At 40.9% G+C, this 26,441-nt stretch overlaps 2 protein-coding genes and 1 long non-coding RNA gene across 10 annotated transcripts in view; 1 reads left to right on the forward strand and 2 right to left on the reverse strand.

Annotated features, from left to right (window-relative positions):
* SECISBP2 (SECIS binding protein 2) overlaps positions 1-15,134 on the reverse strand; it is a 40,700-nt gene extending 25,566 nt beyond the window's left edge. For 3 of the 8 annotated variants that reach the window (XM_082471269.1, XM_082471272.1, XM_082471271.1), the window contains exons 1-7: positions 14,976-15,134; positions 13,835-13,983; positions 8,333-8,582; positions 7,963-8,086; positions 6,496-6,683; positions 3,153-3,234; positions 1,363-1,451 (exon numbers count right to left, since the gene is read on the reverse strand). In XM_082471269.1, coding sequence (XP_082327395.1) covers positions 1,363-1,451; positions 3,153-3,234; positions 6,496-6,683; positions 7,963-8,086; positions 8,333-8,582; positions 13,835-13,983; positions 14,976-15,011 — 918 coding nt within the window. In that variant the 5' untranslated portion in view covers positions 15,012-15,134. Of the gene's footprint in view, positions 1-1,362; positions 1,569-3,152; positions 3,235-6,495; positions 6,684-7,962; positions 8,087-8,332; positions 8,583-13,834; positions 13,984-14,975 lie in introns of all 8 variants that reach the window. The other 5 variants (XM_082471266.1, XM_082471267.1, XM_082471265.1 and 2 more) reach the window with 2 other exon arrangements.
* Positions 15,135-17,077: 1,943 nt separating this feature from the next.
* CKS2 (CDC28 protein kinase regulatory subunit 2) lies at positions 17,078-22,317 on the reverse strand. The gene is made up of 3 exons (XM_082471390.1): positions 22,133-22,317; positions 18,613-18,740; positions 17,078-17,406 (listed from the first exon to the last, which is right to left on the reverse strand). The coding sequence occupies exons 1-3, from the start codon at positions 22,189-22,191 to the stop codon at positions 17,354-17,356; spliced, it is 240 nt and encodes a 79-aa protein (XP_082327516.1). The 5' UTR covers positions 22,192-22,317; the 3' UTR covers positions 17,078-17,353.
* Positions 22,318-22,666: 349 nt separating this feature from the next.
* Positions 22,667-26,394, forward strand: LOC309665155. The gene is made up of 2 exons (XR_014266244.1): positions 22,667-23,037; positions 26,048-26,394. It is a non-coding gene; the product is annotated as an uncharacterized lncRNA (long non-coding RNA).
* The last annotated feature ends 47 nt before the right edge of the window (positions 26,395-26,441 follow it).

The raw sequence follows: 26,441 nt of genomic DNA on the forward strand, positions 1-26,441 counted from the left end.
CTGCACTGGAAGGCCAAGTCTTAATCACTGAACCTCCAGAGAAGTCCCCCCATTTCTGTTTTTTTAAAAAAACTGAAAACAAAATAAACATCTTTATTTATTTATGATTTCAGGAGTCCTGAGGTAGAACAGACAGCAGGTTGTTAATGGAGGCTCCTAGAGGGGTGGGACCAAAGGGCTACGGGAAAAGGACCTTTTCCATAATTAGATCCTTGTAATATTACAGGTGCTATTTCAGTAATAAAAATTCACAATACAGAAAGTTTTAGAGGGGAAAAAAAGAAAAAACATTATGACCACAATGCAAAGCCATCTGGGTCATAAGATTACAGAAGATCCTCATTTTCTCATCTTTATTTTGGGACTTCTCGAAAATAAACTTTTCTTACACCTCTAATTAAAAAATAATTTTTAAAAAGATGCTGAGAAAACAAAACAAAATCTGTTAACTCTTAAGAGTGTTAAAAGCTCGTTCAGATGGTGACTTGGTGTCCTGCTGTGCAGCCTGCGCCCCGACGCCAGCGGGGCCTTGGAGCTGGCCAGTCTCCATGTGTAGTTGGAGGGGCCTCACCGCCGCCTCCTGTGTTTCACAAGTATGTGCATAAAGCTGTAGGGAACAGGCACACAGGTCTGACTTCACCATTAATTGTTACCAGCACAGATTCCTCAATCAACCAAGCATAAACACACAGCTCCTGTTTGTGTGGGATGGTCTAAGACACTTTGGCTATCAAAAAGTATCCTAACACTCAAAAAGATAGGAAACCAGCACTAAACAAATACGACCGTATTTCAACTTAAAATAATTTATCAGTACACAATGAAAATCAAAACCAAAATCTAGCCCAGTAAAAAAGGTTCTTCAAGAAACAAATCTAGGGATTGAAAAATAACAACTTAAAATTATTTGAATTGAAAGGAAAAAATGGATTCTGAAATGCTATCTTATAGTAAGTAAGCTGCAATTAACCAAGAATCAATTAACATACATGATGATCGCAAAATGTGGCACACAATTATCTTGCTACCGGTACCTGGTAGGTAAAAGCAATGTAAAATCAACAGACAAAAGACTGCAGTATTTTATATACCAGAGCCTAAGCTACTGCCAGCATCTCTCTTGTAAAGAATTCAAAATGGTCCACAGATATTTTAAGACCATAGGTCTAAAATGCACATCCTTACTTGTGTATAAAAGCTACCACTTGTGTCCCTAAACTGTATTCAATTCAAGTACTGAATATAACCAACTCAGATTAGTGCCTACGGTACCGAATGAAACACTTTCAGTTAGGATTTGAGAAAAAAAGAAAGACAATCCAGTGGTACAGAAGAGCAACATAATCAAAGTGTAACACGTACCTTTTTAGTAGGATGGACAACATGTTTCTCTTTGTACGAAGGCTCCGAAGATAAAACTTCAGAAGATGACATACTACCATTTTTAGGATCTGCTGATGAAGCAACCATCTTTAGGTTTATCATGGAAGTAACATTTTTAGAGGCTGGTGACAGTTCTGTAGATAATGTCTGCCGAACAACATAACCCATTGGTGTCCAAGATAATTCTGCTCAAAGATAACCAAAATTGTTGAACAATCCCAACAGTAAAAAAGAAATTCCTTAGAAATTCCAAGCATGCATTACATGAAGTACTCAAGAGCATGGTTAAATTAAGGTGTTGTTAAGAACGTTCTCTTGGAAACTACAGTATCCACTAAATTTGTTTTTCTTCTTGGAACATGCATGCTGAATTAACTTGTAAGGGGAACTGCCTCTCCTAGCAACTGTTCTTTTAACTTGGAGGTGCAGGTGGTAAACAAAAAAGTTTCCATTAAAAAACAATAATCCACAAATACATCCACGTGGCAAACGCACAGAAATAATGAGCTAAAGATCAAACTGTGGCCCTACTAAACTTGATGTGTACCTTTAACATCCGAAGTCAAAGATCACTAAACTTCAGCTACCACAATAACTGGTAATTTATTTCTTTCTAGAACATAGGCATAAGTATGGCAACACTACTCCGTAGGTGCCCATGAAACTCTATATACAGACAAAACAAAAGGACATCCATCAGGACACGTGCAGGTCATGTCAGCAGCCTGTGGCTACCCCACAGTGGGGAGACAGACTGTTCTTGTCACCACAGAGCTATGCATCTTCACAGCAGTTGCTGAAGTGAAGGTCTTTTATTGAACCACATGTGTACCAAACATGCTAACGCAACAGAAAACACACCTGTGAATAAATCTAGAATAATTTTGTAAAAAGGTCTTCTGTTAGGACAAGCTACTCACAAAAACTCCAAAAGCAGAATCTACTGAACTCTCTCTGAATACCTCACTTCTGGGCCAGGCCAGGCCAGACCAGCAGTTCTCAAAGTTCTGAGACTCCTAGGACCCGTTCAGGGGTCCACAGTCAACACTGTTTTCCTGATACCAGGAATGTGCCATCTGCCTTCCCCACTCTCTCTCTCCCATGAGCGTAGTACAGTGGGGTTTTCCAGAGGCTGTACGACAGAGAACAGTGAAACAGGTGAATGCCGAAGCAGATCTCCTGAGCCAGACGTTAAAGAGCTGCTAAAACGTAAAGGCTGCTCTACTCTCCTGACTAGTTCTTTAACTGTGGAAAATAGTTATTTTTTTTTAATTAAAATGTGCTATGTTAACCTGTAATGGGTTTATTGTTACTTTTAAAGTGAATTAGTAAGTATTTTGTATTTCTCAGTTTTAATTTCAGATATTACAAATATTGACAGTTACCCAAATAAACAGAAATTCTTTGGGGTTTTTTAAAGGGTATAAGGAGGTCCTGAGACCAAAAACTGAGAGAACCACTGATATAGGTAATGCTTAAGAAAGTAATCATTTCTGAGTTCATAAAATGTCTCACTTAACCGGACAAACATTTCATTTAGAAGTCTTTACTTGTATGTAGTTTACACTCCTTGTGCATGGATGTGGGATCTCGTTTGCTTACTTCAGTCGTCTAACAATGATGCCAGTTTATCAACCCATCAGCTGCCTTAAAGAAGGCTTTAAAACAAAAACATTTCAGTTGCACTAGACTGAAAATGAACTAAGAAAACAGACGACAACAATAGACAATTTTTATTTTTTAAAATAATATTTGGTAGCCACTCTTACCTCTCGTACATGAAGAGGGACTGGTAGCAGCATTACCAGTTACAGATTCGGTCCGATTATTATTTTTCACCACTATTTCACCCTAAAACACAAACCAGTTCTTTTCTTACTATTTCAAAATAAAATTAATCATTATTTTTGAAATATATAGCTTCCTTCGCCATTCTTAAAACCTGCAAAACATACGCTAATTAAAAATTCCAAACACATAAGTACATAACGTGAAAAGTTAAATTACTTTCTTCTGCCAAATCTCATTCCCTAGAGGAAAAACCACCCACCGTCTACAGCTTAGCTAGCATCCTTCTATTTCTTTGCTTAGGAGATAAACATTTGTGTATCATTTTAAATGGATCTCCATAATGGGATCACACCACTCGCAGTATCATGTAACTTAGGAAAAAAAAACCCAACATACAACCAACAATTTCCAAGTCAACACAGATGTACCTACACGACTCTTAGGGCCGAAGTGCCCACTGTGAATGCAAAAGCTGTCGTTCACCACACCCCCACACCAAGGCTCAAAAAATCCATGAACATGCCCACAAAAACAAATACAGGCCTTCTAATACGTACTCCTTTTCACAGACAGAAAGCTGCCACATGCATGGAACAAAACGCACCTAACGACACTTGGGGACAAGTCAGTACATTAAGAGAGACCTCAAAATGACCAGCAGCCAAGGTGAAAGGAAATTGATAAATTCACACTGAATAGACCTAAAATAAATTCTGAAGTTCCTATGTTTCATAAATTTACCCATTTTACCATTTCATTACATCTAAGCCTAGTTAAAAAAAAAAAAAAATATTGTTCAGTGGCCAAAATAGCTGATTGCTGAATATGCCTTGTGCCACTTCTCTGCCTGGATAGTAGAAGCCTGGCAACCTCCGAGAGCTGTTTCAGAACAATGGAAAGAACACGCTCCTTAACTAGGACAGAAAGCCCCCATTTTCATTACAAACAGAAATGAAGCAAAATCCTCCATGTGGCACCCGCTGATTCCTGGCCCCATGGTAGAGCTCACTAAGGGCCTGGAAATACCTACTTCGCCCTGGGCCTTCCTGCCCCAGGGCCTCCCCAGAGGACCCACCACTTCCCTACAGACAGCAGGCAGGGCTTCCTGGGCGGGCAGGTGTCACTTGCTAACCTGCAAATTCCAAATTACTGCCTGACAGATGCACACCATACAAATCTTGCAGGAGGTGCCACCTAGAGCACCCACCCCATCCCAGGAGTGCGGAGCTGTCTGCTTCAATCTGCTGCAGGACTGAGGCCCAACCTCTGAACAGAATCTCGATAATTTCATTTTGCTACCACCAAATGGATGCAAAACAAGGCTGACTGGGGAAGTGAATTTTTATTTTCAATGAAGCATTTCTGGAAACTCCAAAGGCATGGGGAGGTGGGGAGTCTGGCAAAGAGAAAGATGCCATTCTCCCTTCTATTAGCACCTTTCTCAGCTTCCAAAACACTGGGCTAGTCCTGGAGGAGGTGATGTGGCGTCAGCACGGCTCTGTGGAAGTGACTGCACACTGAGAAACAAATTCTCTTCCGGCCCCATCCTGTAGGCTGCTGTGTTCTCTATGGGGCTCCAGATAGACACAGTATGGAAAGGCAATTATGTTAACTAAAAAAAAATAAATTCATCAAAGGAGAAAATAAAATAACATAAATGATTAAAACACAGCCTGTTCTTTGAGTAAACGTAACTTTTATGCTCACCAAGGCCAATGAAACACTAGAAATGGCTTACTTATTCAAGAATCGTTAAGTAAATTATATGTATCAATACCAAAGATTCAATGCAACAGTTATATTTTCAAAAAATATTTAATGACATGGAAAAACTACCACAAGTTTTTAAAAATTCAAACACAAGCTTGTATCATACATGTGTATCCTAAATTGAGGGGAATGCCCCTCAATTCCCACAATGTACCATTAAAAAAAGAATAAGTGTCAAACATGGTTTTCTCTTGGTTGTACAGCTTCAGACAATTTTTTTTTTCTTAATATTTTTCTGGTGTTGAAAGATGTTACTAACCATCAGGAAAAAAAGGTTTCTTTTAGAGGGAAAATGGGAAAAAAAACAAAAAAAACACTCCACACATAATTCAAGAGTATGAATATATAAAGCAATGAGTATGTACACCTCCCCACATAGCATGACATGCCTTACTTCTGGTCCACATATGCAGTACTCATATGTAACAAGTGACCATGACATAAAGTGTCATGCTTCCACTCACCCTGGACCCGCTGTACTCTGTCCTACTTTTGTACAGCGCTCACGGGCTTGGAATTATCCACTGACCACCCATGATGAAAGCATGGAGCCCCTCGACTACTCAGCTATTCCATACACACAGCCAGGGCCCAGAAAGCAGTCACAAAGCTGTCAAACGAAACTGTGATTCTTCTACATCAGTCAATCGGCCTTACTTATCACCACTGTGTAAAAGGAAAACACCAAGGTGTAATAGTCTAAGGGTCAACATGTGGGGAATGATTTATTTTCTGCACATTATAAGCCACTACCACCAAGTCTTCAGAGGCTTTAGTATCCAGGCACCCAAGAGAAGTACTAGGACAGGAAATGGAAATCCTTTTTCCATTCAAGAGGTAAATGAACTGGTGAGCTCTGTTTTCTTCATTGTTTCTTCTTTCTCCTTACCTCCATACTGGGATGGGCCCCAATTTGTCACAAGCCATTTTAGGGACTACTAACCCAATAAAGTTTTTTCCTGGAAGTCTCAAAATCAATCTGTTTGAGAGGAAAATGCGTCAATTTGATGGAGTAAAACTTTGAGATCAAATGGTGAATACAGTGCAATTTAAAATTATTAGGCACTGAATGCACTTATTGCAATGACATTTTCCGTATCATTGACAAGACAGAGGTGCAGATAAAGAGCCTGGAAAAATCAGAAGTTACACTATGCAGTTTTAACATTACTATTTGATTAAAAAAAATCTTTCCCTGTATTGGAAAAAAATGCTACCAGAATGCAATGGTAGAAACAACATTTTCACAATGGGCTGTGGAAGCAGGAACCCATGCTAGAATCTTCTCCTCCTGAGACACTGCAATGTTTTCTAGCCACCAGATATGAAGACACTTGCTAAGTGATTCTCTGGAAAGAACAGCCACGCCAGGTGTTACAGCCTGACTATAAACAGTTCAAACAACAGAGAAAGTCACCTAAGCGAACTGAGAGGCCCCTCCCACACCAAGATGTGAAGTGTAGTGTTTGAAGTGATGTCCTTGCATCACTATCCATCACTGAGGAGAAAGGAAGAAAGAAGGGAACAAAAAGAGCAGGAGGCTGCACTCACCTCTGCGTCAGTAGAGGCAGAGCGTAAAGGCCCCCACTTGAGCTGCTTTTGTATCTCTGGTATCTCACTGTTCTCTCGACCCTGCAGTTCAGGAAAATCCAACCTGGTAAATTCAAACTCAGGTTTGGACGCAGATCCACTTTTTTCAATGATTCTGGATTTCCTGTCTGTTCGTTTATAATAACCATCTGTATTTACAGAATTAAAAGTAGGGGTAAAAATTTAGATGTTGTCTAATGACCTGTACTCACACTTAAATTGCAGAGTAGAAAGTCTATTGCTATTGATGCAACAACACGTTATTGTCCAAACAGCCTAATTTTTTGTAGTGTTGTTAACCTTCTCTGTAACAGTGGAAAACATAAATGACCATGGGGGCCACAAAGCAGAAAAATGAAAACACACTGCAAATTTTAGGAGTAATTCTAAAGTGGATGAAATAGCTACCTTAACCTGACTGTGCAGCTGGGCATTTCAATTATTCTTAATACACACTTCAGAGATTTGTGAGAGTAAGGGGACTCCTACAAATTTTCTTTAAATAATAAAATTTCCATGTTTTAGTTTGCTGTAAGAAACTGGAGAGAAACAAGTAAAATTAAACTTATAACCTCTTTCCCATCTTTCTCCTTCAAATGCAAATGAATGATGCTACAGGTTACAATGCCATAAAGCCCCAGCATTTTTTAAATTATTTAATTGTAAGGCTAGAGTTATTACAGTTAACTATTCAAATTTTCTTTCACATTACCATGTACCAGATGGTTTATGAGTGAAGTCAACACCAAGAGAAAAAGTTACATATCAAGTAACAATAAATTACACATGTAAATAAAATGACAGACCATTCCCAGTAAGTACACTATTACAAAGGTTTTAAGTTATTATATAAACAGATGATGGCTGTGATCAACGTGCAATAGTAAGTAATTTACAGGAAAAAAACAAGACATCACATATAATCACTAACTTTCAGCCAGAGACTGGAACAGCAGTTTCTAAGACCAGAGCAGACATGCCCTCTGAATGACTGTCCCGCCCCAGGTTTGGTATTGTTTAGGATGGGATTTAAACCATAGTCAACTCTCCCACATATTAAAAAGTGTCCCAACAGAATACCAGAGAAGCTATTTCAGGGGTGAACGTGATCAAATATAGTACAAGGGATGTGACTGTAATTCACTTTTATTTAACAACTCTTTTGAGGTGGGTGATTATCACCTACTTGCTATGTGACTTTACAGAAGTTCTTGCATAAAACAAGGTAATAACATGTTAAGGACACGTCACAGAGCCCACACAAACAAGTTCCCTCCCCGGGAGGAAAGGCCCCCAGGATCCCACAGGAAATCTGATGGCCTCAGTTTTTCATAATGAGTAAGCCCACAAAAATAGTTCAAAGAACAGAGACGTTTCTGGGGGTAGACAGGGTAGGAAGACCTAACATACAGAGCATGTTATTTTTACCTGATTTCAAACTATTCTCAGCATGAATGGACATACGAGGTGAACTTTTAACTGATTTTAAATCAGATGATACAGGTCCATCAGTCTTCTTAGTGTCAAACTTCTGCTCATCACAGGTTTTCTTCTGCAGGAAACATTAAAAAGTAAACATAATTAAAAAGTAACATATTAAAAAGTAACATAAATTCACTATAAAAAAGGCTCAAATTTACAAATTCATAAGTACAACTCAACCATTTTTTGGAAAGGTTAGACCATATCAAATTTTAAATATCTCAAAATTTAAATACCTTAAATAACACGCAAGAACTTACCAGTTCTTTATGTTTTAAACGCTAAAGTGACCAACAAAACCAAAACATTTACAGACCTTAAACAGAGCTTTTGTGTCTTGCGGGAGAGGGCACATGTGCTTGTTTCGTGGCTTCACGGTTTGAAAACCTCCGAAACAACGGGGTTGGTTGTAATCATACTGGGAGCCAGGCACTGGGCAAACATTTCGTGACGACTCCAGGGTGTAAGGAGAATAGCCATACGGATGAAGAGGGATCTCAGGAGATAAATACTGAGGTGGAAAAGTTGAAGCTCCAAAAGCCATATCTTCAGCATAGAGTTTCTGTCTAAATAAAAAGGGTAAATTTTAGTTGCAGATTTCATACCACAAACCAAGGAGCTTAATATTTTGTAATAAACAAATTTAAACTTTTTACTATTTTTGAGGTCATTTAGTCTAGCAATACCTCAAATTAAAAACCAAATAAAACCTGTGAGCACTTCTTTCTTAACCTGCAAAGAAAGATGCTGACCTAGTTCTGTTTTTTTCATTACTTATCTGGAACCTCCATGAAAGGACCCTATTGTAAGGAACATTAGAAAAGCCCAAGGATACTCCAGCAGCTTTCCACTCTCACGCTGTCAAATATTTGGAAAAGCCTCTCTCAGCAACCCTGGCCAAAAGAGCCGTCCAGACCATTCTCTCAGTAGACGGAGTTTTTTTACTGCCCATCCAACTTCTACCCCAACAACCTGCAGGGCCTGCCTCCTGAGGCCCCCAGGTGCCCGCAGACAGCCTGCCCAGCCCCTTCCCTGCTCCAAGCCCACTGCCACATCCTGTGCTCTACTGACTCTTGGGGCTGGAGTTGCAATGGGGACACTACGCACAAGGTGGTCCAGGAACTACACATGCTGCTAACAAGATGCAACCATCTGTGAACACTGCTACTGCTTCAACTTTCTCAAGCTGCTAGGCTAAACCGAAATATAATTTAACATTAATTTTTTTTTTTAGCAAATTTGGTATACAGCCAGAGGTTTCAACCATTTTGCAATGAAAGTTGATACAATGACAAAATGCTAAGCAGCTGAGTTAAATACAAATCACGATCTTCTCATTCCCACAAATAAGCACCAGCAGATATTTCTGTGACTTTCCAGAGCTCCAAATTATCTTGTAGCAAATCAATGAAATCCCAAAGTGTACTGGTCCACTGAAAGGCAGGAAGGGCCAAAGCTAATGATGAGACACCCCATATGATCTTCCGACTGTTCAACTGTCAGGAGATATGGGCGTAGGCACCACTGCTAGAAGTCATGTTTCTACTCTGCTGCAAGTAAGAGTCTGCACGGAAGAAAGAAAGGAGTTGCTATCTACAGGCTAGACCTGTAGCACACTGATGAGAATGCTCACTGCTTTCGCTCCCATGCAGCACTGAACTGCCTGGAATCCCTGTCTATTAATTCATGACATTTTATAATAAGGTTAAATCTTATAAGATCTTTTTCTTGTAAGCAATTGATTCTAGTAATGATATACTCCTGATTAAAACCCCAACGAACCCTTTTACTGACCTTTATCTGCCCCACAGAACACCTGGCCTAGTGTTGTTGCTCTTTGCTGAGAAGAGAAAGATTCAAAGCTTCATCCTGCTCCCCAGATGCTAACCCTAGATGTGAATCTCTGTTTTATTTTGTCTGATGCTCAGAAAATCTAATGGAGGGCAGATGAAGGTGAAGAACCTGTTCTCCACAAAAGAAGATAGGCAAAGAAGATGGGCTGATAGCAAAAAGAAAAAATGTTTAAATGACTATCCCAAGTCCAAAAAATGGATAAATAAACAAACCAATGAAATTCAGGTAAAGAAGGAAAGAGAGGTGGGAGGAGGCATGATCCAGTAGTGGTTTTGAAGGCTGTTGTCACCCAGAAAACTTTTCTCCTGTGAATCAGGAGACCTCGGTTTGGGTCACAATCTGGTTTCCCCCTTTGGACAAGTCACTTGGGTTTCTATCCCCTCATTGATCCTTCTTCCTCTGGAAAGTTGATATTTTTCCTTTCCATCCCAGGTAAATATAGTTACATGCAGAGAGCAATATACAACACAAAACTTCAAAGAGATAACCCACGGCATCTGCGGTTGGGGCTTCAAATGGCTTGTCTCTAAAGTTCCAGTTGCCACGAATCACTCAGACGGCCCTTAACCACAGTAATACACTTCCTCTATGCCCCACCATCTCATCTGCCCCCTCCTTTTGCTATTAGCAGCCCCTAACCTCCCCTGCTAATCTCTCAGCTCCACTTCCCCTTACCCCATCACTACCGACGACCACCAAGTCTCCCAGGACCCTCCTTCCTGCCAAGCTCAGTAGCCTCTACTGCATGGTGTCTACTTCTATCACATCACTTGAAAAGCTCCACTAGCCTGCACTTGGCAGCCTCTGCCCTCTCCTTGCTCTCACCCATTTTCCAAAGGTCCCTCCATGGTGTGGCCTCCGCTACACTCTCCCTATCTCATCTGGCAGACTCACTCTGAGTCAGAATCTCTCCTCGTTCTGCTCAGGACTTCACTTACAGACTTCAATTCCAACACTTTCACCACCTCCAGGCCTCTGTCTCCAACTTAAGGTCATTTCCACTTAATAGTTAGTTCACTTTTCCCCCATCTGGCACATATAGCTCCAAAACATAACAACTGGTCCCCAAACCAGCTCCACTGCCAACTTATGCTCTCACGAATAATAGCAAATCTTTCCATGTATTCAACTGGAAACTGCTATAGCGTCTTTTCACCAAAACCCATGTGGATAACCACTGAACCCTTTTCTCTTGCAGCAGGTCTCCAGGTATTTTCTTCTCTATTTCCAGTGCCTAGAACCCAATCAAAACCTTCAAGCCCCTCTCCCTTAAGTTGAGCCAGAAACCAGGAGTGATTATCATGACCCCAACCAAAACACCCCCAAGAGCTCTCTATTTCCTACCCAACAAACCTAACTTTTCAGCTGTACCATGTAGGCCAATCGACTAGTGGCTTCCCCCCTAACAATGGGGCCTTACTCCTCTACTGTCTCCCAAACATATCTTGCATCTGGTCCCCTCTAACCAGGCCAGGACCTGTCAGGAATCCAGTCACTCCTCCACCCACCCACTTGACATGAGCCACACTCTGTGGAGAACTGGTGATTCTCACAGATGAGAGGTTTAACTTAAAAGCATCCATTGGCACTGTGATTTTTACAGTATACTACAAGATACTGAAAAAGCTCAACTTTACCGACAGTAATAGTAGCTTTGGGGAATACAATGAACTCAGGTCAGAAGAACTGAATGCTAATTCTGGTCCTGGTACTACGTCTCTGAGGAACTTTGGACAGGCATTTCTAGTCTCAGTTTCTCCTGTGTAAAAATAACACTACAGCTCCCTGCCAACCTCATGGATTGTGGCAAGCATGAAAGAAATGAACATATTCAGTAATTCCCAAACAAAACACACATGTCCTCATGCATGTGTTACACAGGATTTGTCACAAAGCAGGTACTATGACAATCGACAAAGCCATCGTCCAGGGATGATGACTGGGAACAGAGAACTTAGTTTGCATAACCTCTATTTGTTCATTACACCAGTAAATACTCACTACTTCTCAAACATAGCCAATTCTATATACCAGAATATTTCTATTGATATTTGTCTTGTCTATAACATAAACCTGGAGGAGACTGGTAGTTCGTGTTCTTCCATCTCCACCAGTTCAAATCTATATATAAGACAAAAAAAACAGGAGCATAGCTCATGAGACAGTCTTTCTCCACTCAGGAACTAGTGCTTTTCCATATAATAGCCTTTCACTAATGAACTCCAAATGAATAAATGAAGTCCCTTGGCAAGCACTGCTAGAGGTACGAGAGATGGATATTCTGTAAAAGGTCACTCCTTTAAGGACATACAGAATTAGGTTGCTATACTGGAATAAGTGGGAAAGAGAACATATGTTTGTTACAGAAAATTCTACTCCTTTTTTCAAGGCAGCAAGAGATCTCCATTTAAACAAAATCTGACTATAGCAATGCAAGTCTTAACTTATATTAGAACTGACTAGATAATCACTTCTCTACTGTGTAAAGTCTCACCATTTCATCCCCACTTTAAAGGGGATGAAACTCATTCTTTCTAAACTTGCCCTTTGGTTTCATGCCTCCTTTGTCTTTAATTGTTTTCTTGCCAGGAAGGAATACTGTCAGTCAACCTTTTCAGTGGTTATAAACAATTAAAAAAAAAAAAAAATCAAACCCATAAAGGGATAAGGGGTTAAGAAACATAATTTTAAAATTCAGCATTTAGCATCCTTGAGCCTCTGATTAGTCTCAATTCATGTTACTGCCAGAATGCTGCTTTAGCTATACAAATATTTTCCACCTTTATTTTGGGTCACTAGAATTTCACCCAGCAGATGACTTAAGAGTTCTTGTCACTGAGTGCGATACATCTTGTATTTTATTATGTGAGCCACTCAAGGTAGGAAATGACTCAAAAGAGACCCATGCCAACCTCCCTTTTACAAAGGATGAAATTACAATGGAAAACTTGGTATTCCTACCAAAGACCTTCAGCGCATTCAGGCAGGACTTCAACTTTTGCCAAAAAATATAACTTTCCTTATTTCCTAAATACACCAGACAACCCAATGATTTTCTTATTCATTCCAACTTTCATTCTTGTGAACACAGTTCTAGAATTTGTATGAAGTATAAACTATTTTCAATTACACCATGTAAGTATGGGGAAAAAAAGGAAATAAGTCTGACCCAACAAAGGAACATAAAGACAAGGATTTTTACATAAGCATAAAGGGGATTCATGCCTTAAAAATAAACCTACAAGTAATCCACACAATTATGTGCAAGGCTTAACACTTATTTTTCTAAATTCAGCTAATAAATGGAAACCATTTTGTAAATACCTAGAGAATAAATCCTGAGAAGGAAAAAGAACATTTAAAGGACAATATAAGCCTTCCTTCAACTCAAATCTAGAAGAATTTATAACCAAAATTTGTAGAATCCATCTCCATAGGACATGTATAAAGCAAAACAGATAAAAGCAAAACTCAGCAATTTCCAAAGACTTATCCACAGAAAGAGGCAGCCATGCTTACTAGGCCCCACTCCAACAATGAGCAAGATTTTTCAATGTTAAGCCCTAAAACGGAGAAGCATGTTTATTTATTTGGGCGTGTCTTTGCCCAATTTCCTCTCACCCACCCGTTCCTGCCATTTCGTCTCCCATCAGGTACATGATACAGTTATAAACTGTATGCACAAATGAACTGCATTTCCCACTAATAAATGCAATGCAGTCTCCACTTTCTGTGTCAAAAATAATCAAATGAATATGGAGAAAGGAGAGTTGAAACTTCAGTTTTTGGTGTGGGACACAGTTAAGTTGTGCTACTGGCTCAGACCCTTCTTGGCTGAGGAGCATCTTCCCCAGTTGCTCTGAAAATGTTTATGTGTTAGCTGCAGCATATTTCAAGTGTAATCACCATTAAAGTCCGGCAACAAAGTCCCCAGGTAAGGCAAGACATTCAGAAGCATACATACTCAGGCACTGCTAATTCCTGGACACATGGATAGTACGTCGTGGCTGCACAGCTGGGAAAAACGCGTGCTTCTGAAGACTCTGACCATGCCACACTGAGCCCAGCAAATTTAGGGACAAACGGTTTGACATCTGCTGACAACTTGATGCCCTGAGGAAAAAAAGGGGGTTTTGGCTACCTTCTGAGATCAACCAAGTGGAAAAAAAAAAAGAGAATCCCTCCTTTCTCGAAGCCCCAGAAATGCTAATGCTGTTGTCCAAATACGTCTGCCTAGCAAAGACAAGAATTTGTTTGCTAACAATTTCTCCGCACTTTTTCACTAGAAAAAGCAGTCACCAAATATTAAAAATGAAAAATAAGGACAACCAATTAAAGTGAGAGTAAAAGTCAACCCAGACTGTATAGTTAGAACCACAAGTGACAACGTTTCCTTAGCTTTAACGTAGAATATGGTAGTTTACCTCTCTCAGCTGAGTTAGGGACAATCGAGACTATCAAACTTAACTGTAGCGCTCAAAACACACTGCGAAAGTTTATTTCCATTAAATTTCCCAAAGAACTTAAAACTGTTGCTTTTCACTCAGCGAAGCACTAAAAGTTGTTTTGTTGAAACGCAAAAGTAAGCGTTACTAGAAAATCTTTCTATCGCCATAAGCCCTTGGAATATGAATATAAAAAAATTTGTTGGGCTTTTTTTCTTTCAGTTTTTACATCTGTATTGATAAATTTACTTCCACTAACAACTTATAATCACGGTTTTTAATTTGTGTGAAAGCCGATTTATGCGATTGCCAGGGCTCCTTCTAGAGGTACTCTGAGCACGTCGAGCAGACTTCCGCCTCAGAAAACGTTACTAACAAGCTGCTTTCAACACTCCGCTCCTCACCAGCAGTGCGGTGAGCCGGAACGGTAGCGCAACCCCTCCGCAGCCTCGGGACGAGAAGCGGTTTCCCGTCGACAGCGTCCTTTCTCACCTTGTTTAACCGCGGGCCGTGTGGGCAAGCCCGGGGACTGGGGACCGCGGCCGCCCACCCCGACGCCCCCGGCCCTGCCCCCAACCAGCCTCCGGGCCAGGCTAATCCAGCTCCTACCCAGTCCGGGCAAGACCACCATTTGGGGGAGCCCAGGGCCGCCATCCTCACCTCGCCCGCGGGCTCCCGCGGCCCCTCAGACGCCATGGCGGGTGTCTGGGAAGAGGCCTGGCCAGGGAGGCCAGTAGTCCGACGGCTGGCGGAACCGAAGCGCGACACTCCTCTTCCCCGCTTTTCCACCTTCGGAGCGGACTCCAGGAAGTGCGTCACAAAAACGCGCCCCGGCCCCGCCCTGCTTCCGGCCAGAAGTGTGCGCGGCGACGGCTTTGGGCCTGCGCAAGGTGCCCGGTTGGGTGACTGTCTGGGCCGCCCAAGCCCAGCGCGTGCGAAGTGTGGAGTTACAAGAGACTGTCTCTGCAAAGACAGCGGACAACCTCCGGAATGCGGTCGGCCAGGCCTGGACGAGGGGACGGTGCACAGGGTGGCGGGCACCTGGAGCGGGGCAGAGGTCTGTAGGGAGGTTGGGGACTTAAGGGAACCCCATACCCTGTAGTCCTACGAAGGGAGAAAGCCAACAAGATTTGGCGTCTTAAATTTCCAGGAACCTAAAGCAGTTTGGAAGTAACCGCGGACAAGAATTTCAGAACTGCTCAGTTCAACAGACAGCTGTTGACCACTAGGGAATGTGCTGGGAAAGCTAGAGATGGAAAAGTAGGGTGGAAGTAAGCAGTCTCCAGGGCAGGAGGCTTTAGGTAGGATGGGAAGTGGGAGACACGGAGTGAGGAAGGGGGGAGGGAGGGACAGTGCAGAGGCAAGAACTCCTGCTTACTTGAAGAGTGCAAGCTGTTTGACCGATAGGGGTTAATTAGGTTGAAAATCTTAAACTGGAGGCTGATTGTAGGTTTCCTCTGTTGAGTGACTACCAGGTATTTCAAGCAGTAAACGCAGGCAGCTCCAGCTCATCTCCTGGTGTCCTTCTGTGCAGATCCCACAAGTCAATTAAACATACTTGGACACACCCAAACCTCCAGAGGGGGGAGAGGTTGAGCATTATGCAGTACACTGGTCTGTACTAAATACAATAGTTTACTTAACGATTCTGGCATCCTTCTGTTGGCCTAACCTGGGACCTCTAGCCAATGGGTGGGTCCCTGGGGATGGAATAAGTTCTAGGCTCCTGCCCATCACCACCTTCAGTGTTTACTGTGCTCATTGTGTAAAGGCACCACCCTTTTCTAAACAGAGGGGCATAGAGGACCACCACACTGGGGTCTGGGGTCTTATGCTTACTGGCAGCTCACCTAAAAGGTTTCCTCCAGCAAAAAGCAATGAAGATAAAAAGCCTCTGTTTGCATTCACTCTAAAATATTTTCCTAGCAGCTAAAAAAGCAATTTAATAGATACAAAATGCACACTGAAGGAAGGGTGCTTTTTACAGTGCTTTTGAAGTTTTTAAAATGCTGATATTCTATAGAAAACTGTACCCCCATTTGGCACATGGAAAAGAGAAATGGGGTTAAATGGTTTCTCCCAAGGTAACTAGGTGTGGCAGTACTTACATAAGTGGAAGTAGCCCAGAGTATTAAGTTAGGTTTCTTTTTGTTCAGTTGGAGATTCTAGACAATTCTCTAGGAACTAAATTAATGACAGAGCTATAAAATCTACCTTGGCTCTATTAAACTTATCCCTAGTTCTTAGTGTCTTCATAAGTGAATTTAAATGGTACCCTCATGATTTCCCTGGTGGCGCAGTGGTTGGGAATCCGCCTGACAATGCAGGGGACACGGGTTCGATACCTGGTCCAGAAAGATTCCACATACCGCGGAGCAGCTAAGCCGTGTGCCACAACTACTGAGCCTGCGTGCCGCAACTACTGAAGCCCGCACGCCTAGAGCCCGTGCTGCACAAGAGAAACCACCACAATAAGAAGCCCGCACACCGCAACGAAGAGTAGCCCCACTTGCCGCAACTAGAGAAAGCCCATGCGCAGTAACAAAGACCCAACGCAGCAAAAAATTAAAAATAAATAAATAAATTTTAAAATGGTACCCTCAGTCACACCAAGCTAATGGGTTTAAACCCACCTAACATTTTATTTCTATAAAGTGAATTTATTTCCTCAGGACTAAAATTATAAAACTGAAATCATCCAACATCCTCAAAAGTCACAAATTAACCTTAAGAAAACAAACCTCAGTAACTTCAAACAGTGATAAATGCAACATACAAACTTTATTTAACAAAAGTAACAGGTAAAGTCAAACAGGCACTTACATTAAAAGAAAAACTGACTAGAAGAAATTTTAAACACCTTACAGTAACCTACTTGCAGTTGCACTTAACTGAGCTCTGTTGCTGTGAAGAATACAGCTCATGCACAGGAATGGATGAACACTTTGTACATTTTTCAAGTATTCACTGAATACTACCTTATATACACATATACATTAAATTTGAAAAAGATTTAATTGATGATCCCCAGATATACTTCATTTTTGTTGATCTTTTGGAAGAGGTCGTCTAAAGAGAAGAATGTGTGGTTCTGTAGAAAGAAAATGTTTTATATTATTTTAATATTATATGGTTAATTTTCATTCATTCAACAAAAATTCAAAGAATTCTCAGTTGAACCAAAATAAAGTAAAATAAATCTATGGTCAATTAATGTTACTTATTGAGGTATCTGAAATAAATTTTGCTCCATGTCACTGTAAACAGTAAACAGAAGAAAACACCTAACAATGAATATTCCCCCAGTTTTTACACACCCTGGAGAAAAGGGCTGTTAAGTAAAGATGCTATTTGAGAAGGAGAATGGTTTCTATCTTTAGAATCTCAATTCCAGTGAAAAGAAAAAGGTTTTCTCTTGTTTGGAAAAGACACTTAACACCTCATTCAAAAAATGCAGGCCCTAGGGGCCCATCCCTGTAGATTCTGTTTGGGCAGGTGGAGGACTGACTATGAACCTATAGGTAAGGTCCTCAGTTGCACTGTATTATCTGGAGAAACACCTTTTTAATATGATTATATGCTCCAATCCCAAGAAAGTTATAAGTCTTAGAGTTTTTGCTGCTGCTGCTGCTTTTAACAAAAGCAGAAAGCAAGATAGCTTTAGTTTCACCTAATTCAGCTTCTAAGACTTCAAAAACACAATTTAACACCACAAAGTTTCTTAGTCTGGTTTACAAATAGTTACTAACAGTAATCTGGAAAACTCTGGTAAATACCACATAATAGCATAAGCACTCAAGTACAACACAGGCAGCACATTTGAGTTCACTAGCTATGTTATCTCATTTCATCTTAATGTGGTAGATACTAATTGTCTAAAGGAAAAAACAAATCACTTCAAATTGCATCAATTTCTATACACAACTTCAGGACACTCAAGTTGTCTTACATTAAGTTCTTAGTTTTCAAAGAGGAGATACCAGAATTCTAAATATATTTATGGCAAAATACTTCAAGATACTACTAGCAATGACACGCATTTTAAAACAGAATATCCTTTTTTTTTTTTTACTAAATAGGTTATTTTTGCAGTTTAGAAGAATGCATTATTTTCACTCGTGGTATTTTATTTACTATAAAATTGGAACCCTCTCTATGGAGGTATCAGTCATTCAGAAATAGTCAAGCTTATCAGAGTTCCTTTGGGATACCATTGAAACATCAATATTAATAAAACAATTTTAACAACCACTACTGTTTTAATTCAGTTAGTGCTTCCCTAAATAGCAAAACTTACCTGGCTCATGAATCATGTAATGAACCCAGCCTAGACTCTGTTGGACACCAAGTCTCCTCCACTCCTCTTCAGACATCAGATGGGTTTTGGGTACTTGTTTGGAAAGTTCTCTGGGTAACATGACATGCCTGTTAAAAAATATAGTGAAATATTAGTGCTCTAAGTGAATATGCCTTTCCTACAATTATGGTCACTTTATACATGCATCTTTAGGATACCTACCCTGTTACATTACCATTAGCATCAATCTTAAAGACTACTCTCTACTACCTTTAATTCTGATCTTGATGGCCTTTGTTCAAATTAGAGATTAGAATATGCAGTCCAAAAGTGGGAGGCATTTTATTTATGATTAACTTTTTTCCCCTAATAGAGACTGCTTGCTAACTGTCTCAATCTTCTTCAGGAATAGAACCTCAAAAACTAAGTGGGACACATTGTTATCCAAGACATCCCAGCCTCCCCTGCAGCTACCTCTGGTCACATGTGACTAAATCCTGCCCAACAGGATATAAGCAGAAATTATGCAACTTATGGAAAGTATCCTCGAAAGAAAAGAACATGCCCAATTCTCTTTTTTCTCCTTCCTGTTAGTTATGAAGCAGATTGATATGATCAGGGAGCTAGAGAAGCCATCTAAGACCACAGAAGTGATTATAGATTAAGAATGGTCCCTGATTTTAAGACGTGTCATACTAGCCCCAGGTAGCTGGGGTGGGGGAATCTAGCTTGTTACAGTTAATTTGGGTTTCCTATTACTCTATAGATCACGAACACTAAATGCACATATACATGTACCTGCTACCTAAAACACAGACATTCAGTTTTCCAATAAGTTACTGGCCTATATCCAAAACTTTAATCAATTTTTAAGGAAGGCATGCATATTCTTCAATGTCAAACCGTCAAGAATAGGTACAATTGGAGCTTTGAAAAATTCTTAGAAAACAAATATGCACCCCCACCGACTTCTTATTTAATTACAATTGAAAGGATCTTTATAAAAATCAAAATTCCCAGGCTCATTTTTAATCACTTCCAGCAGCAGTAGTTTTATACCGTCATCCATTACCACCAACCAAATTTTTTGACCAGTATTGGATATATGCCTGCGAATTTGTTGGCTGGGGGGTAAGAAAGGAGCAGTCTGGTCACAGGAAAACTGAACCCATAACCCATAATAAGCACTAAACTGTCATCAACTTAAGTTCTAGTCTGTGAGTGGTTGGTTAAGTACCAATTTCCTATAATTTGCCTAACAAAATCAAGTCTTAGAACAGTTGTGTTACGTTGCTTGCTGGCCACAAGGCCACCAAGTCAAATTATGCTTACTATCATAGTTTGTAAAAATTTTACCAATTCCAGTGAACTACATGATGATTCTTAGCAATACTTACCAGCTAGCTCACTGACTCTTGAAATACTGCTTTAACATCTACTTTTAAGGCTCTGCAAATAGCCTGTTACCTTATTTCTACCTTCTACATAATTGTTGATTAGTCTCAAGACAAATGTAAAATGCAAACTAGCTTTTGTACTCATATTATGTATGCCGTACAAAATGTACCAATATATGTTTAGATATAAGTCATATACCCTACCTTCTCCATAAACCATGGAGATAGGCTAACCTTCATCAGGACTTGATTACGAGGGAAAAATGTGTAAGTAGCTTCAAACTCAGATGGGAAGTCTACCTGTATTTTTTTCTGCATGGATATAACTCCTCTATATATTTCTAACTACATGTAAGGAGAATTGTTTCCAAAAATCTAACATTTCAGTACCGAGGGCTTATCATGGAGGGTGAAGAGGGGGTTAAAAAAAAAAAAACCATAACAGTACAAACAACAAAGGAGCTACTAAGATAACACTGCAAGATACAATTAAATTTCCCTTCTCTGGACATTACTGTCCTGTTTGATAAAGGCAAGTGGCTTGGTCAAGAAAGACCAGGTTTAATTAATATTGGATTAGATATTAATTAGATTAATACTGGATTATAGTAATTAGATTAAAATTGGAGTAGAATATATCATTTCAGATATGAGAGGATTTTCTTCTATTCATTACTACACACAAACCACTTAGTCAATTAGGCTAAAATCTTGTTGATAGCATAGACTAGTTTACTTCGTGCTCATCAATGATTATGCTAGTATACTGAAACCAGAAAACGGAACTACTGCCAGGAAAAGTCCTGAAAAGCACTACTTGGAGCCAGACATGTTTCACAATTAGTATTTTCCCAGATTTTTAGAAAGATTGTGGTTTACATTCTGTCCATTACTGGATAACCCCTGCTGGACAATGCAGGTATTACTAACCTGCAAAGCTGCCCAGAGAAATCCTCCGTTTTTCTCCAGAGAAAGATTTACAAGGTACTAAGAAAGAATTACAAGATACTAAGGGGAGGGAAAAAAAGAGGCCACCCACTGTTATATCCTTTCTAACTCAAATAGCATTCTTGGAAATCTAACGTAAAAGGATAGGAGGCAGAAAATAAGGTCACTATTTGGCCCCTCCTACAAGTTGGTAGTTTCCCAGAATGCAGCGTCCTAGTCACCACCCAGGAGAACTGGGTGGCGCTGGTCTTTGAAGCCACACCCCAGCTAAGTCTCCTGCATACATTAAGGCTAATGTTAAGTGTTTCTTCCCTCACACAATCCAATTTGCTAATCTTACACATTTAGCAACTATGCTCTAGTGCATCACATAATGATGCAAAAACCAGAAATCCCTCAAAGCCAAAAATTTGGCCGATACACACTAGCAGAAAAAAATGCCCCAAATCCATTCGAGTTCTCAATTTTGTCTCAAAAGGAAACCCCTTTAATAATAACCCAAGAGGGTTAACACGCACCAGCCCCTGCCGAAGTCGCCATACCCAAGACACATTTCGAATCCCAAGGAAGCTTATTTTAGGGGGACTCCCCCACAAGCTACTTTTTAGTGCCATTAACTTCAAATGCGAGAAAAAGAGAAGTGTTTCTCTGGCGACTTTACCTGAGCAAAATTACCCTTCCGACAGCCCTTCGCCCGCTGTGACTGGGAGTGGGACGTTTGCCTAAGTGCGAACTAGGCCTAAGTTCTTAGGAACCGCTGCGATTCGGGCTCTCGGCGTTGGACTTCAGGTACGCCGGGTCCGCTTCGGCCCTCGGCCCCTTCCCCTTAAGGCAGCAATTCTGCACCAGAAGCGGCCCCATCCCCGCCCCAGCCTCGTCCTCCTCACAGACAGGAACAAAGGGCGGAAGCCGGCCGGGCCGGCCCGCCAGGCGAGGAGAAGCGCAAGCTCCCGCCCGGGCGGCCCGGCCCCGACACAACCGCGATTCCCGGCCGGCCCCCGGGCTCGACCCTGACCCTACCTCCGGCCCCCGGCCCCGAGCTCCGACCCAAACTTCAGCCCGACGCGCTTCGACCCCGACTCCCGGTCCTGGCTCCTGGTACCCTCCCCCCGGCCCGAGTTCCAGCTCAGGCTCGGCCGGGGCCGCGGCTAAGTTAGGCCGTCCGGTCCGCTCACCGGTACTCGTAGTGCTCATCGAAGTACTTGTCCGAGTAGTAGATCTGCTTATGGGCCATCCTGCGGGAGGGCGGTGGGCAGCACGGGACTGGAGCGACGAGGCGCGAAGAACGGGCGCAGGCGAGCGACACGTCCTCGTCAGGTGAAGGCAACGACTCGACTGAGACCAACCGACCGTAAGCCAAACGAGTCCGGTTTGAATCCGACAGCCCGCCGCTGATTGGACGACGGTGTTGACCAATCACCTTCCGCGCACTCTGCGGATAGGCCGGGACCGGCTCCCAGCCTATCGTCGCCGCCCCTCCGCGGCGTTCGCACCCAAGATCAGCCAATCAGAGACCTGTTGCGAGGTCGGCCTAGGAAAGAAGTGGATGATTGGCGTGGCGTGGGGGCGGGGAGCTCCCTGACGAAAAGGGGAGCGGCCAGGGATGGGCGGAGCCGGGACGTTAAGAGCCGTAGAGCGCGTGCGCAGGGGTGTAGAAAGTTCCAGGTCCGCGGAGCCGTTGGGACAGCGAACCTGCGGGAGGGGTAAGGTATCGCGGGGTTTGGCGAGGCCGGGGGGCGGGGGCTGCCCGACGAACGGCAGTCTGTGCGCAGGCGCATCCTCCCCAGACCCGGCTACGCGTCTGAAGTCAGTGGGAGGTGAGGAGGGCCAGCCCGTGTTCCTAGACTGTGGGAAACCCAGGCGTGGGAAGCGTGAGGGGAGGAGTGTCACCGCGGGCGCCCAAGGCCGGTTTGTGGGAGTAAGGACGCGGAGAAGCCGAAGTTGTGCCCAGACATGAGGAAGACGTCCAGATGTCTCACCGCAGCGATGCGCGCCGCCAGGATGAGTGCGACGTTCCGGAACTTCGCCACGGAGTGCTGCGTAGATGGCGGTGTGGCCATGGCCCAGAGACCTATGTTAGGTGAAAACTGTCTTCCCACGCCGTTTGCGCACTCCGACAACTCTGTAGATATGCGTGTGTGCGTGCATATGGGAAAATAAAAAGATTACTACAATAATGATGTTTAGTAGAGGACAGTGGGATTAAAAGTGGTTAGCAAAAATTCTTTTGGCTTCTTAGCATTGAATCCTAGTTTAAAATACAGGTACGTGTAGGGAATTCCCTGGCGGTTCAGTGGTTAGGACTGGGCGTTTTCACTGCCGTGGACGTGGGTTTGATCCCTGGTCAGGGAACTCAGATCTGGCATGACTCAGCCAAAAAAAGAAAAGATGTGAATAACCCGTTAAGGGAGGTGAGTAAGGAAGTCACTAACTTTTTGGTGGAACCTGGGAAAGAAAAACTTACTACGAGGTATATTTTTACAGAGACCATTGTGGAAAAATCTCAAACACAGAAAAGTAGAATAGTAATATAATCACCTACCATATACCAGTTGCTCAGCTTCAGCTATTAACGTTTGGCCCATCTTGTTTCATCTATTCCCCCTTTTTCCTAGAATATTTTTAAAGTGATCCCAAATATAATGTTATTTCACTCAGAGATAATATTTCTGTGTATGTCTCCGTACACGGTATACGATCTCAAGAAACATTTTAAAAATACTTAGCGCCGTGTCATTACTACACTTATGATTCCTCGTTATTCTCTGATAGTTGTTTTCTATTTGCTCTCTCCGTCTTTCCTTCATCTGCTTCCCCTTGCTTGTCTTCCTCTACTGGCTCAAGAAGCCAGAGAAAGACTGAAGAGTCCTATATCAGTTAACTTGCAGCAGTAATGAAAAGTCCAACTCTGTGGTAGTGACAGCATAACTTTGTGAATAGGAAAAAACAGAACTGTATATGTAAGGGTGAACCGTATGTATGGTATATGAATATTTCAACTAAAAAAATAAATAAAGCTCTAGCCCCGAATGGCTTTACAGAAAAGTTTTACCAAGAGTTTATTTCTTAATTATAAACTCTTCTAGAGGAAAAGAATTTATTCTATTAGGCAAGAATAATGTTGATTCAAAAAAACAACATGAGAAAGGAAAGTACCTGTACCTTTCACTCAAATAGATACATGTAAAAATCCTAAATAAAATGTTGGCCAACTGAGTCCAATTGTGTTTTTTAAAAGGGTGATACACTATCTTCAAATGCAAGGATAGTTTAATATTAGAAAATCTGTTAATGTAATTCACCACATTAACAGTGTAAGGGAGAAAAAAATCCTCTCAATGGAAGCAGAAGAAAACATTTGCTAAAATTCACCACTCTTATAATACAAACTCTTTGTAAACCCACCACTCACCAGTGATAACACTTAGTAATTAGGAGTAGGAGGAAACTTCGTTAACCTTGTAAAGGTGTCTATAAAAAACAATATAATTCTTATGAGGAAACATTGGGAGCATTCTCTTTAAAATGTTCTATTATCTCCAATTATATTGAACAATGTACAGAAGTCAGCCACCACAATTAAGAGAAGTTTAAGGCAAATTATTTGGAAAGAGAAATAAAACTGTCGTTTGAAAAAAAAAAAACTGTCGTTTGCAACTGATGTAATTATGTCTAAGATTAATATCCAAAGTCTGTTGCATTCCTATATAGCAGAAACAACTAGAAAACCTATTCAAAAAGAAAGTATTAGCATCAAATTCACCTACCTAGGAATAAGCCTAACAAAGGATATACAAAGTGCTGATATGCAAAATTATGAAATTTTGAGAGACATAAATGAAGACTTGAATAAATGGACAAATATACTATGTTCATGCTTAGGAAGACTCAGTATGGTGAAGATATAAATTATCTCCAAATTGATTGTCAAGTCAGTCTAATTCCAATAAAAATACCACATTCAAAGGACTTATTTGACTATAAATAATATGGATGAGAAAAGGGCCAAGAATAGCAAAGACACTAATGGATTCTAGTAGACCGTGATTTATTAAGAACCTATAGTAATTAAGACAGTGTAGCAGTGGCTTATAAAAATTAAGATAACTTGATAGACAAACTGACTTTGGGATGTAATAACCAGCCCAGTATAATGTTCACTGCAGTTTTGTTGAAGTTCTAGATACTCTGTCATTTTGAGGATGTGTGCACTCTTTTCATTACTAATTTGCTAAATTTTTATCATAAATACACATTGTAGTTCACCACATACTTTAAAAGTTTTTCTTTTTTACATTTGATTATTTTTTTGGAATTATGACTAAGTTATAAATATCATAGATTAAAGGATATTAGTAATTGCAGTCTTAAGGAAGAGTCAAATAGCAATATTATTGAAAACTAAATAGTTGAAATAAAATATTCAATAGGTAAACTGAAAGCATTGTGGATACTAATGAAGAACAAATCAGTGAGCTAGAACACAGGGTTGAGTAACAGTCCCAGAAACCATCAGTTAGGGATAGAGATGGAAAACATGAAGTAAAAAGACCTGGAGGCTAAAGGGAGAAGTGACAACATTCGATACAAGAGTCCCATTTGATACAAGGGAGAGAATAAACAGGAGAGGAAATACTATGCAAATATAATGGCTGTGAATTTCCCGCTTTTAAGGAAAGATAAAAAAGACTTCAGATTGAAAGGGCTTATAGAGTGCCAGAGAGAGATTATAGTGCAATTTAAGAACATCAAAGACAAAGGAAAGTTCTAAAAGCTTCCAGGGAGAAGTTGCCAATTACACCTACAAAGCAACAAGAATAGACAATAACAATCTCAAAAGCAACACTGGATTCAAGAAAATGTATTACTGTTCACAAAGTGTTGAAAGGAGTAGAATAAATTCAAGACAATTTGGAAATAAAGCAAATAAGTAACTTAGTACATTTATTGTTGTCTAAAAAAGCAAAGTCTGAATTTATCTAATATTGTTACCTTTATTATTGAAACATTTTGTCACTTTTTCATAGGTGAAAAACTGGGTTCTGCTTAAGATTTTTGTCACTTATTACTATGGAATCTTTCTTTTAAAGGTTACTAAAGGATGTGAATGGATGAAGAGAGTAAGCTGTGAAAGAAAACAGCTTTTAAGAGCAACGTTTCTCAAATTAGTTTCCACAGATGGGAAGGATCCTCAAGTTCCCTGCCAGGCTGTTTAAACTTTGCGTTTTAAGTCCATGGACAAATTAATTCTGCATCATCTATATGACTTCTTAATTTCAGAGCCCAAGCATGTTTTTTGTTCCTATTAGTCTTCCTTTAATTGTGTGGACCAATGAGAAACTAACAGAGTTAGAATATGTCAAAGGAAAACAAAAGGTACACTATAGGAAGGTTTTTGCAGTTGTTAGAATAAAGTAATAAAGGATTTGTCTTCTGTTCTGATCACAAATTCCTGAATGGTTGGGGCGGGTGCGGGGCAGGGGG

The sequence above is a fragment of the Balaenoptera physalus genome (genome assembly GCF_965194825.1).
Source record: "Balaenoptera physalus genome assembly, chromosome: 7".
In the NCBI taxonomy this organism is placed as follows: Eukaryota; Metazoa; Chordata; class Mammalia; order Artiodactyla; family Balaenopteridae; genus Balaenoptera; species Balaenoptera physalus.